Below are 17,308 nucleotides of genomic sequence, written 5' to 3'. Positions count from 1 at the left end.
ACAGGCCTATTTTAATGAATCTACATAGAACACTGCAGATACATATGTTTCTTAAACACGCAAGGGATATTTATAAATACTAATTGCATGGTAAGGTGTAAGTTTATCAAAATATTTCACATTAGCATCATAAAGGACATACTTTATGACTTCAATTTAGAGAGAATAAATATCTCCCTCCAAATTAAAAAAAATTAATTCCATTTGTTTTGAAATTAAGTAACATATTTCTCACCAGTACAAATTCTAAAGAAAAATTCACAATGAAAAGTAGAGCCTGTTTAGAACTGTGTAAAACAAAAGCACACCAGGTAAACCTTTTGACTGGTAACAGTAGAAACGGGTAGTGGAAAACAGATCATCTTAGCTGTTCTTTTGCAAGGGGACTGGGGAACAGTTGACACAGCTGTTAAGACACTGCTTGGGATACCCACATCTCACTGGAGAGTTTGGATTCAAGTCTTATGTTTTCTCTGAATACTGGCTTCCTGCTGTTGTGTACCTTTGAGGGGCAACAGATGATGGTTCAAGAGATTGGGTCCTGCTACCCACATGGATGTCACAGATTGAGTTCCCAGCTCTTGATTTTGGCCTAGCCATGCCCCTGCTATTGCAACATCTGGGATGTGAATCAGCAATTGAGAGATATTTTGTCTCTCTTCCTTCCACTTTTCAATTAAATAAAATCAAATAAATAGATAAATATATTTTCTTAAAATTTTGCTAGAGAAATGCGAAACAATGGGTTAGGTCTTCAACTTTAAAAATTAGAAGGAAAAGTATACCCAAAATACATGGGTGAAAAAATAATAGTGACAATATCAGAATTCAATAAAATGGAAAAAATATAGAGTAGTGAGGCTCAAGAAAGTAAAAATTTGTTTCTATGGTCTTTGTAAGTTTGACAAACTTTAGATAAAATTTATCAGAAACTAAGAAATACGTAAGTCATGAAGTCAGCAGAAAATCCCAGGTCAAGATGGTCTCTACAGGAGTTCTAACAAGCTTTGAAGATTCAAATTACTATAATCTTATATAAACTTTCAAGTGTATAGAGAAAGACAAAAATAATACTCTCCATTTCATAAAATTAACAGATTTGATTCTAAAATCAAACAAACAAAAAAGGAAATCCAAAGGGAAATTTCTGTCATGAATATATAGAATTCCTTAATTGATTAAGGCATTCAACTACTAATATGGCTTGATCACATTGGGTTTTTTTCTAGCAAGAAAGATTGATTTCATGAAATTTACTACATTAAAAGGTTAAAGAACAATCAACAAAAATAAGCAAATATATACTATAGTTGAATGTTTATTCTAAGAAAAATAATTCTTTTTTTAAAGATTTATTTATTTGTATTAGAAAGAACAACAGACAGAAGAAGAGACAGAGAAAGATCTTTCATCCACAGTTTCACTCTACAAATGGCCACAATAGCCAGAAGTGAGCCGATCAGAAGCCAGGAGCTAGGACCTTCCTCCAGATCTCCCATGTGGGTGTAGTGTCCCAAGGACTTGGACCATCCTCTGCTGCTTTCCCAGGCCACAGACAGGGAGCTTGGTGAGAAGCAGAGCAGCTCGGACACAAACAGTACCCATATGGGATGCCAGCACATGCAGGTGGAGGATTAGTTCCAGTTTTAGTAGATGTGCTGTCGAAGTGAGCACCAGGTGGAGGATTAGCCTACTGCGCTGTGGTGCCAGGTCCAGAAAAAAGTAATTCTCAGAAACTGAAAATTAAAGGAAACGTCATTAAACTAGCCAAAAAACCCACTGAAAACATCATATAAAATAATAAAGGCATTCCTATTAAAACAATTAGCAAGATAAGATGCTTGTTAGCACAATGTCAAGAAACATGCTGTAACATACGATAGCAAGAAACAGCAAATACAAAAATTAGAAAGATGAAAAGAAAAAAGTTATTCTTCTCAGAAGACATGATTTCTAGCAGAAAAGTGAACCTGAATAGTGACTCTAGATAGAAAAAAAATCTTAATTTTATTAGTAATAAAAATGTAAATTAGAACCATAATTATCAAATAAGCAAATGTAATAATATCAGATATTGAAGAAAATGTGGAGTAACTGGAACATGACCATGATGAGTGTGAACTGATGCAGTTCACCATTTTCTAGTAAAGCTAAAGCTATGTAAAGCTTACTACCCAATTCCATTTTTAGCCATATATCCTGGAGATTCACATGGGAATTCAGCAACATATCCAAACAGTGTTCATAATACCAGCACTTAGAATAACCACAAGAAAAACTGAAAGCAATCCAAATGTTCATCAATGTTTATTTAGTAATACAATACATTAGAGCAAAAAAAATTATCACAGGCATCCACAATAAGGATGACCTTTAAGAATTTAAGAATTTAATTAATGAGTCTAAAAAGCAAGAAGGAAATACATTGTGTTAACATATTGCTCAAAAACACACTAAAATAAGTAATACATATATTGTGGAAATACATAAAAGCAAGGGAATGACAGCACAGAACTAAGAAGTGCTCATGGATGTGTGTGTATCATCATTCTTTTCCATCACAGGAATTTTAAAGTAGAGTTTGTGCTTCCTCATTACCTATTTACAATTCTAAAAAGTCAGAGTACAGTGAAGAGCATGAAAGAATAAACCAGTGCTGATGCAAAGAAATGACTTTATCATTCCAACATGAAGCTATGGGCTGTCATCTCAGGCTCAAATCAATGTTTAGTGGTCCAAACATTCAGCTTTTGATCCATATCCCCAGGAGGGTGGGGAGAAAAATGAAAACGCCCAAGATGCCCAGGGGTGTGCAGAGAGTTCCTGAACTGTGTTGTGCCAAGCCTGCACTCACTGAAACTCCAGATCACACTAGGAAGCCTGCTTGAGCAAATCTCCCACCTGCGGTGTGTTCAGCCCTGTGGATAACCTGAGTTGTCCACCCATTGCTTGACTTGGGCAGTTGACCCACTGGGATGAGGAAGAGATGTAGAGAACACACAGAGAGAGCTTGCAGGACTATCAGAACTTCAACTGACTTGGTGACCCCAAAAGTCAGCAGAGAATTTCTTATTATGGGCTAAACTCTAAGAGGAAAATATTCACAAGAATACTTCAGATAAAATCTTGCCCATTATTTCAGTCCCTTCTGTTCTCCTCCTATTTAGCACATAATCAATCATGTAAACCAAGCATCCTGCCATTGGATCCTTCCAGAATAACCACTAATAAATTTTAAACTGAACCTAATGATTCTAAGATCCTTTTATAGCCAAAAATGCATGTATCTATGACTGAGACATGCATTTCAAACATTCAAGTGCTGGGGGGGAAAGGCAGAATTTCAGGAAGTACAACCAAATTATATATAATTTGAGAAAATGTATCAGGTATTAAATTTAAGTAACTCCTACTCAGATATTGTAAGGAGACTGAATTTGTAGTCAACTGGTCAGAAGGAAGAGTGGCCTGGGATCTCTCAAACTTGCAGCTGGTGTTTAAGGCAGTTTTATGGAGATAATAAAGGCTATCAATTTGGTCATATTTTCGATTTTTACAACAATTCTCATATTCTCTCTCCCTCTCTCCATCCTTCCCTCTGTTATTCCCTCCCTCCCTCTTTCTCTCCCTCTTTCCCTTCTTCTTTCCTCCATCCTAATTGCACTGCTTCATGCCTTAACAATTGTGTAAATCTAAAGGTGACAGCAGCTGCCTTCAATGTGTCCCTGCTTTTTCTTCTACTAAATAGAATGTCAAGAATCAGTTTATCATGTCATGCATACTTTAGATTTATTTTTGTCTAATTTATCTACCACTTGTTGTAATGTCTTAACTTAGAAAAAGAGAAAGAAATTTATAAGATAAGCTTTAAAATGTTTTATTTGGAAAGGGCTATTTTAAATGAAGAAGGAAAATAGAATCTGTTTTAGGTATTTAAAATATCTCTTTCTCTTATTTCAATATTGTTAAAAGTAAGATTAAAATACTTAATCAGAAACTGCAGCTTCTGATAAATGGTTCTTAGGTCATTGGAATGTCCTGCTCTGTTGTTAGGCTGCAAATAACAGTTCCCTGGGAATACACTCAAAACCCAATTGCCAACCTTCCCCACATTCCAGACTTTGGGTCCCCCTGGGTTTCTGCCTGCTATGTCTTAACCATAATGGGAGTGCAGCCATGTCTGAAAGATTCCCTGGTCACTCTTGCATCTCCTGGGAACCAGAGCCAGACCTGTGTCACTAAGCTGCAAGACTGGTCAGGAGCTTTCAGAACCAGCTGCGTTGCATCTGCTGTGTTCCCCAGTAGGAGATAGGCTTCTGATGTCAAAACCTGGAAGGTTAAGAGGGGTCTTTACTCGCTCTGGCTGTACACAAGAGTCAGATTTCCAAGAGGCCCCTGCTAAAACATATTCTTGTCATCCATAGGGCTAATGCTGAACTCTAATCTGCCATTTCTGTGCAAGCTACAATAGCTCAAGCAAATGACTTTCACAAACAAGTGTGTGTCATCTGGACTCTGCTCCAAACCGAAGAAGTAGTTCTGAGGTTTGCATATTAATTCTCTCGCTTTTCTGTTTCGTAACATGTCATTGTATGCTTTCTTTAGTATTATTTGCTAATTTTTACTCTCCTTTTTATGTAACTTTTTTCTAGTTTATTGAGCTATTTACTTTGTATATTTCTTTTTCCTATTCAGTAATAAAAACATTTACCAACATTAATTTCATCAACATGTAGCATCACTTCATTTATTAATTTCAGTGATCATTATTTATTTAAATAGCCAATAATTACACTTTTTATTTACTCACTGACAAAAAAATTATAGGTTAGTATTTCAAATTTAAATTTTAAAAATATTTTGTGGGTTATTTTTTCTTTTATTGTTAACTCATATTCTCATTGAATAAAACCTAGAATGTTCTAGTAAACAGCATTTATAGTTCTTTTTTGAAACTTCAATCAACATTTTGAAGGGTATTTGAAAAGAATATGTGTCAGCTCCAAGGCTGCAAGTAGAATGTAAAATTACAGAAAGTAGAGCTTAGTTCTTTCCTCTGGACTATGAGTCAACCTCAGTGAGTTGCTTGTCACAGAGCACAGAGAAGGAAAAACAGCCTTTCCTTGGAGAAGAATCCTGACAAACACCATCCTATGCACCTTCAACGGACATCACAAGCATCACATTACTTGAGATCACATATCCTGTTGCTTGACATGCCCTTAACTTGTCCTGTATGCCCCCCTAAATCTACAACTCCAGCAGCAGAAAATGCCAGACAAACCCCAGCTAAGGTACAATTTACAAATTGGACATGGGAGATCCCATCACTGCATATTTCCATCTGCAGCTCTTGTTTCTATTCCATAGTCAATGATCATCTTAGCCTTGGCTTGAAAAGATTGCAGACAGATAACAACAGATTTTTCCACCACACGAACTTTTATTATAAAGGCAAAAGTAGGAAATTACAATTTAATTCTGCAGGGCTTTAGATATGTATTTATAACGTATAAGCCAGGAAGGTAAGATTTGCTCATCTACAATTTATTTGATGACCGTGTACAATGCTATATCTAAGCTCCCATGGGTGCCTCACTAAGCTAAGTAGTTAAGGCTGAAACTATGGTCTCCATATGGAAACGAAATTGTAGTTAGGCAAAGGGATTCACCCCAAATAGTGCAGCTAGTAACTTCTGGACCACGAGAATTAGGTCCCAGGATTAGCTTTCTCAGAGATCTGTATTTTTCTCTTATACATTTAATCAAGTCATATCATTCATTGGAAAGGACAAGCATCGATTGTTGAATGGAGAGCTTGAATCTGCATCAATAGCAAAAGAAAAGTCTTAGATGGATGCTGAGTTCTTTGTTCTCATTGTGAGGAGGATCAGTACCAGAGCTTTAGGGCACACACACACACACACACACACACACACACACACACACACACATTAACCTGTGCAAAACCAATGCCCTCCCAGAGCCCTCTGAGTTCTCTAGCCAGCCACACAAGGCAGCCAAACCAACAATATGGTCCTTTATGCTTGAGCAAAGGAGGCAGACTCTGCCTCCTTGGTTGTTTCATGTTCCTGGAAGTTTGGCCAGGGACAGTGAGTCCCAGTGTACCAACCTTCTGCCCCACACACACCCAAGATCAACATCCTCAACAGTATCTAAGAATTTCAGAAGAAAGAAAGAAAGAAAGAAAGAAAGAAAGAAAGAAAGAAAGAAAGAAAGAAAGAAAGAAAGAAAGAAAGAAAGAAAGAAAGGAGAAAAACAGAAAAGAGGGCCTTTCTACTTAGATCTCCATGAACCAGTCCCTCCAGACCTACATCCTACCACACTAATCATGGCAGTCCAGGAGCAACTCACCTACTGCAATAGGTGTACCACACAGTGTGGGAGCTGAATTCAAAACCTGGTTCCCTGCCAAGTTACTTAATTGCTCAAACCTTCAGGGTAGGATGGAACTAATAATAATTACTGTATCAGTCAACTATTACAAAACTACAGAATCACAGTAGCATTCCACAGCAAGCATTTTTCATCTATCTGTGGTCGGTTAGCTGGAAACTGGCTGAGTGAGGCCAGATGAGCTGAAAGATCTCTGACTCAAGCCCTGATTCAAAGCAACCCCAATTGCTCTGTGTGTCTCACTCTGGACTCTGAGTGGAAGACATATCACCTCCCAGAGAAGCCCTTTTCATGGCCAAGACAAATGTGCCCAAGAGCATGATTAACCATCCAGGCACATTTCAAATCCCTTTTTGGATTACATCTGCCTTTTTCCTGCAGGCCAAAGTAAATTATGTGGCCAAGGCAAAAGTCAAGGACACAGGACACAGGTATTTAAGCTCATCCAGTGTCTGACAGGGAGTGGTTGGTCCCAGTTCTGCATGCAGGTGCATTTATCTTCTTAAATAAAACTCAGACTAACTTAGATTTAGATGGTTTGAACTGACAGTCAGATTTTCCAGAAGATATTCATCTTTGCTCCCAGAGGTCCTTGGATGCCATGTCAAAGAAGCCTCTGAGAAGCTGATTCTTTGCTATGACCTCTTGTCTTTATTTTCTCTGATCTCTCATTTAGTGATTCTATTATTCAGATGTTGCACCTGCTGCACTTATCTGTCACTTTGCTTACATTCATTTTTTCACATCTTCCCCATTGAATTGTCCTGTCAACTCATTTTTCTTCATACTTGTTTTCCAATTACTCTGTATGGCGTAGATTTCTTTTTCCATTTTACTCTTGTACTATAAACTCCAACAGGTCTTTTTGTTTGCTCTGAATACTCCTTTTTCTAGCATCATCTTCTTACATTGCGAATGCAATATCTTATCTTTAACACTCTAAAAATAGGAATTTGGAATAGAAGAGCTCTCACAACAGAGTCTGCTACCTCTAAGTGCTTTTCTCCATGAATTGCTTTTGTTTACAACTTTTCTAACGCAGTCTTTCTGTGACTATGTGGTATTTATTACTTCTCTGCTCATGCTGGAGAGTGGGAAACTAAAATGCTTATTAGAAGTTTTGAGTTAGTGGGTGGAGCTGATATTCAGGCCTCACTGCGGAGATGGGGCTGAGTCAGATACTGATATAAAGTGCTGATTGTAAGTATCTTCAGGGTTTTCCCCTTGGGTTAACAAATTCCCAACAGAAACCATTTCAATCTCCTGCCTGGAAGCAAAAGCCCTGGCTGCCACTACTCTGGGGCTGGAGGGCTGAGAATTCAACATTCAGGAGTCCCCCAGCTTCCTCAACCCCCTGTTTTCAGGAGGGTAGTGATGGCCTCGACTATGCCTGGTATCCCCTTGTCTAGGAAAAACTGCATTATACCCTTCAGGGAAAAAAAATCCTCCCATATTCAAAGGTGCAGGAAGACTGACTACCCAGGGCACATAATGCTTCTTCCTATTGCTTTCAAATCATCCTCCATATGTTTGCTCCAGGTTTTAATCCTTCATTGCCAGAGATTTTCCGGTGCCGATGGACATGTATGGTCAACATTTTGTCACTGTCAGCTTAGATGTTGCTTTCAACCTCAGGATTTCTGTTGATGGTCATCCCTTTTCCTCTTTCTCACTCACGGGGTTTTATTGTTATTGTTCTACTTGCTGCAATTTTCTTTTCACCAGATTCAGAGCAAAAGTACTTAGATGGGGTCTTTCCACCATCTTTACCTGATGCATCCTTTGTCCACTGCAGTATAGAATCTTCTCCCACATTTCCAATAAGCTCCTGACACAGAGATCACCAAAGGGCCCCCATTTGCTAAATTTAATGAGCAGTTTTCAGTTTGTATATTCTCAATCTCTTTTTTTTCCTAACTGATACTCAAGCCTATTTTCTCCTGGAAATGTCTTGTTTCCTTTCTCGATTCTTCTTTCTCTGTAAAAACGTTGGTGTTCCTCTGAGCCCTGACCTTGGCTATATTCTCTTCCCTTAGCCCAAGGTAGTGTTTGAGCTTCAACCCATAGCTCAGATACTCATGATCTCTACCTACTATGCGTTAGCCCAGTCACTGTTTCTGAGCAGGAAATTCCCAATAAATGCTCTCTACATTACAGTGTTCCCATGACATATGAAGCAGTCATAGAAATTAAGAGTAAATAACATATTGGACATTTTGAAGAAAAGAGAAAAAAAGAGACAGAGAACAATGCAATGAAAGATGCACAGTAGGACTGCAGTTTATAGAGTTGAATTCAAGAAGCAATAAAGACTGGAGAAGGCAGTTACTGTTTTAATTCTGTTGAAGAACATGATTTATGGAAAATGATCCACATGAGGAAAGCTTTCCAAAAATGTCTACTGCACATGGCAACAGCATTGCTCTGAATTTGGATGTTTTTCTTTCTTTTTCTCTTTCCCACAGTTTCAGAATCGACTGTATGATTAAAAACTGCTTCCAGCTGATCTCGCCATGTACTAAGTTTGTAACACACTCTCCATACTTCTGTTTTGTTGTTTTCCATTTAGCTGACAAATTATCAAGCCTTTTCTTTCTGCCAGCTGAGAAACTGCCTGTGCCTTTGAGCAAATTTTATGTCTAGAGGACAGCATTCTGGGTATGTGCTTTTATTTCCTCTTGCTTACTCTTGGATTTGTAATAATTCCATTGGGCTTCTAACCATTCTAACTTAAGATACTAAATCTTCAGTTCTGTAGAAGCCTTTAATCTTTATCATATATTTGCTGTTTGATTTCACTGTTTTCTTTCGGATGAACTCACAATTCATGTACCTAAGTTGATGACTACAATTCAGAAGAGAAATATTATATAGAGAGAAGCAAAACCCCAAGTAGCAATCCCATCTCTTTTTTTGTTTTGTTTTGTTTTTAGCCTTTTATTTTTAAAGGAGGCTTCTTTAACTCCAGACCTCATTCCCCATCACAGAGCACAGACAGACCTTAAGTGACATGACTTTTTTTTTTATTGTTTTACACAGTAAGAGCTATGTAAAAAGTTTTGTTTTGTTTTTGGAAAGTCAGATGTATAGAGAGGAAGGTCTTCCACTCGCTAATTTACTCCTTGAGTGGCGACAGTGGCCAGAGGTACGCCAGTCCAAAGCCAGAAGCTCAGAGCCTTTTCTGGGTCTCCCACACGGGTGCAGGGTCCCAAGGCTTTGGGCTGTACTCAACTGCTTTCCCAGGCCACAAGTAGGGAGATGGATGGGAAGCAGGGCCATCAAAATTAGAACTGGTGCCCATATGGGATCCTGGATTGTGCAAGGCAGACTATGTGCAAGATTGTGCAAGGCATAGCCACTATGCTACCATGCCGGGCCCAAGAGCAATTGTTTTTATATATGGGGTTGTTAGAATGAGCCTACTTCTTAGACATTCATCTTCAATAAGGCTTATTGCAGACTAAAAAGCTGGACCATAAAACTAACCCAGTCCTCTCTGCTCCAAAACAATTCCCTGTGGATTCAGTGCTCAGAGACAAACTTATCTGAGAAATGCATGCCTTGTCACCAGCTATAGCTGGTGTTCCTAAACCCTTCTGTGTCCCATAAATCAAGATGGATTATGAGAGACGACAGGCATCCTGGGACTCCCTGTGACCCAAACCGAAGGCAATGTAGGTGGTCTGGATTTTGCTCTCACTGACATTGGCTCCTTCCAGTTCCCTTCTTAGCAAAGGAGCATCTCACTGCTAGAAAGAAGAGATGCTTGTTATACCTTAATTCATTTGCGTCCTGCAATGAGCCATCTCAGTGAGCTGTGCTTCAATAGTTGCTACTCTATTTGGAATTGACTTGCTATACCAGGACTGCTTATATACTTCCATTTTTCAGCTAAACTCTCTTAAGGTCCATGGTATATTCACTTTTGTATCTTCAGTATAAGCATGGGGCTTGCTTACCATACAACACATATACAAAAACTGCTTTAAAAAAAAAGAGAGATGTTTTATTTTCATTGGAAAGGCAGATTTTTAGAGAGAAGGAGAGACAGAGAGATCTTCCATCTAATCTTCACTCCCCAAATGGCCACAATGCCCAGAGCTGAGCCGATCTGAAACCAGGAGCCAGGAGTTTCTTCTGGGTCTCCCACGCAGGTGCAGGGTCCCAATCCTCGACTGCTTTCCCAGGCCACAAACAAAGAGCTGGTGGGAAGTAGAGCAACCGGAACATGAACTGGCATCCATACAGGATCCTAGCACATGGAAGGTAAGGATTTAGCCATTAAGACATCACACCAAACCCCAAAAACTACTTTTGAAAGGTTGAGTAAGGGGATGGATATTAAGAACTCTTTTCTATGGAATTCTATTCTGTAAAACCAGAATCAGGAAGAAGCACCACTGGTAATGACAATGTACTCAAACATTCTATTTGAGGTAGCTCTCCAGCATGCTTGGCTAGTGGAAGCAGCAGTACTGCCAATTGATTATTGATAGCCTGAAAGCATGTTTTCTGCATGTATCCTAGGAAACTACCAATTCACAGTAGCTCAAATGCACTCTGAGACTGATTTTCGCATTTCTCAAAGTTGGTAGTGTAAATGTCCACAGTACAGAAACAGTTTTGGGTCACTGGCGATAAAAGATTCTCTCCAGATGTAATTCTTCCAAATTTGCCTTTCTCATCTGTAGAAGAAATTTTAATACAATTTCTAAGAATCCTCCAGTGAACAGCAAAAGCCAAAATCTGTGGTGTGCTTTCTGAGGGCCACACATACCTACGTTACCTCACTGAAACTGCATAACACACCAATAAGATAGATAGCAATATTTTCCCTATTTTGTGGGTAGGAAGTTGTGATATGCACAGGTCATGAAATTTTCAGGCTCAAACAATTGATGCTGGTAGAGCTAGCTTTACTCCACCAAACTTGATATGAGATTATATTAATAATCACTCTTATTCATGGCCTCCTGCTTAGTTTCTGGGAATTATTAATTCTAGCTATTTGTATAGATCTCAAGAATGGGAAGACAATATAAAACAAGAAGGAAACAAAATTAGCCAGTACAAGACAGCATTTAACTATGCATGTTACCCAAACCCCCATGCCATGATGCCATGTCTATTTCTGATTATACATATGTATACATATATACATGTATATACACATGTATATACATATGTATATATATATATATACATATATGTATATATATATATTTCACTGATTATTCCGAAGTGGATAAATATCTTCTCCCTGCTTTCACAGTAGCCTTTCTACACACCTCCAACCATGCAAATGTACTCTCCTACTTTACGAACTACTGTCCCTCTGACTTAAGATTTGGATGGTGGCCATTAGTAAAAGGGAGTTACAAGTCTGACAAATCTGGCTATTTTCTTCTGGTATCATCAGATGTAAATTGATCTGGGGTCTCTGAATAAGACCATGGTATTTTTAACTTTATTTATTTTATTTAGGAGGGAGGGGGGAGAAATAGGGAGACAAAGAGACACACAGAAACAGGGAGAAGCCTTCCATCCACTGATTCATTCTCCAGATGCTTACAGAGGTCCCACATGGGTATCAGAGACCAAACTACCTGAACCATCTTTTGGTGCGTCCCAGGGTTTGTAATAGCAGAAAGTTGGAATTGCTTCTCTACTATGAGATGCTAGTATCTCATGAAGTAAGGCCTTACTCTTAACTATGCCACAGCTAAAAATAACTTGACAGAACAGAGCTAAGTGGCCTTAGTTTAACTGGCTTCAGCTTGTCTAATACAGCCTTTCTTTATAATCTCTGGGATTGTTAGCAACCAGGACTGTGCTGCTTCAGCCCTCATTGGAGTTCTGAGTTGTATTAGCCTGGTTTCTATACTAGGTGAAATGAAGTTTATATTCAGCAAGATCTGGGGTTCTTTTGAAGATCTGAAATGTCCTATTAGAACATTACTGTTATAAATTATGGGATTGTCCTCTTCCACAGTCTCTGGCCAGGACTCTTATCACAAGGCTTGGGTGTGCCTTGGGATGAACTGACATGGTATGTGGCCTTAGCTGAGTAGGATTGTGTACCAGAGTACACAGAACCTGCCTCTATCACGAGTTGTTGTTGGCTTATAGATAAAATGGTCTCATTATTTGCATGTCTTAGGATTGGTCAGAGTTGTGTTGTCCCCAGATTATTGAGCTTTATCCCTGCATTGGTGTGGCTATTGATGAGGCTTTGGGATGGGCTTCAGATTGTCATTAATTGAATCAATGACGTATTAGACTGAATATATTTTTAAACCAAGCCTGGCTGGGTCTTTGGTAGGGTATCAGTGGGGTTGCGGAATTCAATAAGGTTTTGACAGTTAGGGGGCTGAGGTTGTAGACAGCCTAGCCTATAGGATGCCATCAAATCAGTTTCTCTATTTACGTTACGCTTCTGACTCTGGATTTAATTTTATCAATTTTTTTATCACCAAAACCATTATTCAGTTGCTTCAGATGCTATAGAAATTTTGCTGTTCCGGCGAATATATATATATTTTTTCTGAGACCAGTTCCTTAATTTATTGCAGATGATGGATCCAGGATCCAGGGGTACATCCAAGAGCAGAGCAAACACTAAATTGATACCACATTTAATGGACAGTATCAGACATGTCCACCGTGCAGCAAATGTTTATAATGAAAAAAATTCTCTATGTTTCTTGAGTAGTCTGTAGTATCTGAAGTTCTTTCTATAACCTCCGTGAAAAACCTAAATAAATGGCATTTAGGTGCCTAGTGAGGCTCTAGGAATATTAGATGGCAATATTATCAGCTCAGGCAGCTTTGCGCTTGACAATGTGACAAAAGGGGCTCATCACATGTTTCAGAAAGTTTTAGTCATGTGTTTTAGAAAGTTGGGGGAAAGTAAGGGAGAGTGAATCACCAAGAGAATGGTAAGTGAACAGGCTGTATCTAGCAATCACTCTCAATCAAAGAAGCCAGTGGTTAAAGTGCAGGACTGAACCTTAAAGCAATTAGCCTAGTAACACAAACTCTCCAAGCTTTTGGAAGGCAGAGAGCTTGAAATTCCTAGTATCGTTATATATCTAGGGATTAAAACTTACATGTGGCACAGTAAGGTAAACCTCCATTTGTGATGTCAGAGTGTTGGTTCAAATCCTGGCTATTCCACTAATGATCTATCTGACTGCTAATATACCTGGGAACACAAAAGACAGTGGTCCAAGTACTTGGGTCCCTGATACCTATGCGGGAGACCTAAATGGAGTTCCTGGCTTATGGCTTCTCCCTGGCCAAGCCCTGGCTCTTGTCGCAAGAGGAGTCAATCAATGAATTGAAGATGTGTGTGTGTGTGTGACTGTATGTATATATAAGTGTATCACTCTGCCTTTCAAGTAAATAAATACATGTTTGAAATATTTTTTTTTAATCTTGGTATTTTTTCCCTTGTGGGTAAACAATACTTTGGAGCATTCACACATTACTATCTTATCCTCATCGTCTTCTGAAAAGAAAGGTTTCCCCTTCCCAGGAAAGGACCCTAGTCCAGTCTGACTGCTCCCTGGTGACACAATGACCTTTGTGTAGAATTAGTGGAGTTGGCTCAAGGATTATCCTCTTGACTCCCACAGCAGGTGGCGCCGTTGACTACTTTCCCCAAGAAACTCTTCCTTGGCCCAGCTTCCAGGACGACATTTCAATGCTGCCATGCGCACGGTTCATCTACTGCATCTCTCCAACCCAGCACTATCTATGTACACTACTAGATAGTACCGTGGGTGCCATTCTTCCATTGACTTTCTGAGGGGCAGAGGAGCTCCTGAGGCAGAGAAGATGGGAGAAAGTATTATCATCATCAGTGACTTAACACACGTGATTTTTCCTGTGTAAAATTTATTTGTTTATTTATTTTATTGAAAGTGGGGGCGGGGGGTCATGGGAGAGGTAGAGACAGAGAGAAGCTCCTATACTCTGGTTTACTTCCCAAATGCCTACAGTAGGGGAGGCTGGGGAGCAAGACCACAGTCCAGGTCTCTCACACGGGGAGCAGCACCGGATCAAGTCCTTGAGTTACCATCTGCTGCCCACAGAGTGGACATCAGCAGTAAGCTAGAATAGGAACATCCACTTAAAGAACTGCTTTTTTTTTTTTTAACCGCAAGAACATTCTTAAACACCCTGATTGTGAGTAAGACACAGCCACAACATCTCTCCTGCCCAGCCTCAGAAGCGACACGCCTTCCCTTCTCTTATAGGTCAGTGTTCTGTCAAGACCAGGTGAGGGACACAGGGTCATTTGCAAGGTGACCTAGGGCAATGCATTATGAATCTTCAACACTTGCTGCACAAAACAACCATGGTTTGAGATTTTCAAGACCCTTGGATTCTGTGGTTCACATGGAGGTTGGGGTGGGAGGAAGCATCCATGGATGGTCACACTGAGGTACAAAGTGGAGGGAGAGATGCGTGCCTGGAGAAAAGATCCTAGAAAATTGCGTCTGCGTGTGCCTTGAAGAATCCCAGGGTGGAAGGCACTGGAAATTAGGATTGGGGTCCCACTGGGGGCTGGGGCTCAGAGCCCACTCTACAGAACATCCTGTGATGTAAAAAGGCAAACGGGGGGGGGGTTTCCTGCCAGACTCAAATTGCTTGAATTATCAACGGTTTTATAAACTGTAACTTCCTGCCCCATAGTCAACACAGGGAGGAAAAAAACCCAAGTTCACCTGCTGTGCTGATTTCAGACTGGACTCTAGGCAGTCTGCTTAAGATCTGCATGAAGAACAGTAAGGTCACTGGAGCTTTTGGGTTTTCCTGCTTTATTTGCACAATAGCTTGTTTACCAGGATCCCAGCCTGGGACCACGTGCCTGGAGGAAACAAGTTCTCATCCCAGTCCGCGGCATCTTAAAAAGGAGGCAAATGCCAGAGAGAGAACCGAGAATGACTGTGAAAAACGAAATGGGACGGTTCGTGAGAGACAGCGGGAATATAACAGAACAGCTTACACACATATATACACGCTTAAGAAAAAAGAGACGCACCCCCCCAAGCTTGGGAGACCCTGGCCCGAAAACCCCCAGTGGCCTCCCAAGCGTGGTCCCTCTACGTTTGACCAGCAGGTGGCACTCTCTGAACTCCCTTCCCCTTCCCCGCCTAAACAGTAAGGCAAGGGATTCGAGGGGAGGGAGAAACAGCAAAGCACTCCCCCAACCAAGAACAATTTCCAAACCCACCCCGAAAGACTTTAAAGCTGGGACAAAGCAGCGTCAGGCCCCAGCGGCTTCTATTGCACAACCTCAGCGCAGCCTCGGGAGCGGCCCGGCGGCCCACCCGGAGCAGCCCCTTTAAAACGGCGGAGTACAAGTATTGGGATTCTTGAAACCTGAAACCCAGAAGGCGAATTGAGGCGGAAACCAGAGGGAAAACCTTGAACTCCTCCAGACAATTGCTTCCGGGGAGTTCCGAGAGAGCAAGCGGGGAATCCAGGGCCCGACTGGAGGGGGCCCTCGGATGGCGCATCCCTGAGGGCCGGGAGAGCTCGTGCAGCGCGGGAAGGCTTCGTCCCCGCTGTGTCTCCTCAGGCTGCAGGTCATGGCCCCCGTGGAGCAGAAAGCCCTGGGCGCCGGCTTCCAGTGGCTCTCGCTGGCCACCCTGGTGCTGCTCTGTGCCGGGCAAGGGGGGCGCAGGGAAGATGGGGGTCCAGCGTGCTACGGGGGATTCGACCTGTACTTCATTCTGGACAAGTAAGTGGCGGGAGCCGGGGAGCCGGGCACGGTGTGTCCTCCCCAGGCCGGGATACTCGCCGGAGTGGCTGTGGGACTGGCGCGCCCGGTTGCGGGGGACACAGAAGGACCGCGGGAGGTGGCGGCCGCTGCGGGCGCTGCGCCTTTGTAGGGCGAGCGGAGCTGGGGAGGTGACGCGTCCAGTCGTGGCGGGGACAGTCGGCTTTTCTGCCCGTTTTTTTTTTTTTTTTTTTTTCCCTGTGAGTTAGAGGATGCTGTCGTGTGGTTCGGTGGCTGCGTCTGCCTTCCCGTTAGGAGGAGAAAGGCTTGCTTTTGCCAGAGGCAGGACTTTAAGACCCGTGCCGGGTTCGAGGCTTGGGCACCCTGAGGTCGCTGGCGCCGGGTCTGCCTTTGTTCCTAGGAAGAGGACGCGTGCCCTGGGCAGCGGGCAAGAAAGTGTGGCGTTGGAAGCTCGGGGTCACTGTGGTGGGCCGGTCCTGGGCCTTGGACAGAGTTCAGCCGCATCTCTGCTGTCTATCCTTTACACGCTGGTAACAGCTTCCCCTTCCCCAAGGTCCCCAGCCAGCAGATTCCTCCTCCCCTTGGACTTGAGCTGTGAGCTGGGCTACCCAGGCGGTACAGGAGCTCAGGTTTCCTGCCTAATGTGACTAGCGGAGGTTGGGTTCCAGGTCTTGGCTAGGGAGAACTGAACTCCCACCAGTTAAAACACTCCCTGGGTCCCTCAAGCCGCAGCCACCCTCTGCGGAGCACAAGTTGAACAATAAGATTCCCCTGAGAGGGAGTCTGGGTTCCTATACTTCTCTGCGCTGCCCCGGGGCCAGGAGAGGCGCTTGCTGGTCCCCGCGGTGGGGAGATGAATTTCACAGACTGGAAAGTATTTGGGAGCTGGAAAGCGACTCCTGCAAAATAAGCTGCCCTGCTAGACACCAAATGTGCTTTGCAGTCGCTCCTGGAAGTTTGATTTTTTTTTTTTTTTCCATAGAGGCTGAACTCCAGATTCTTTGGATGAAAAAGCGAGATCTCTTTCTTGCAGATTTATGAGAAGGTGGATGCTGAAATTAGACTCCGCTGCTAAGAAAGGGAATTTCTTTTGTTGCTGCTTCTAGCAGCAGAGAGCACTAACTCGGAGAGGGCATTTTG

At 41.7% G+C, this 17,308-nt stretch overlaps 1 protein-coding gene across 1 annotated transcript in view; it reads left to right on the top strand.

Annotated features, from left to right (window-relative positions):
* Positions 1–15,675: 15,675 nt before the first annotated feature.
* The window catches only part of ANTXR1 (ANTXR cell adhesion molecule 1), a 194,004-nt gene continuing 192,371 nt past the window's right edge, over positions 15,676–17,308 (top strand). Inside the window, exon 1 of the mRNA XM_040994030.1 lies at positions 15,676–16,168. Within this exon, the coding sequence (XP_040849964.1) occupies positions 16,017–16,168 (152 nt within the window). The 5' untranslated portion in view covers positions 15,676–16,016. The remainder of the gene's footprint in view (positions 16,169–17,308) is intronic.

The sequence above is a fragment of the Ochotona curzoniae genome, unplaced genomic scaffold (genome assembly GCF_017591425.1).
Source record: "Ochotona curzoniae isolate NIBS_2020 unplaced genomic scaffold, NIBS_Ocur_1.0 contig_883, whole genome shotgun sequence".
Taxonomy (NCBI): domain Eukaryota; kingdom Metazoa; phylum Chordata; class Mammalia; order Lagomorpha; family Ochotonidae; genus Ochotona; species Ochotona curzoniae.
The sequence above is the reverse complement of the archived record's forward strand: the minus strand, read 5'-3'. Positions and strand labels throughout refer to the sequence as shown.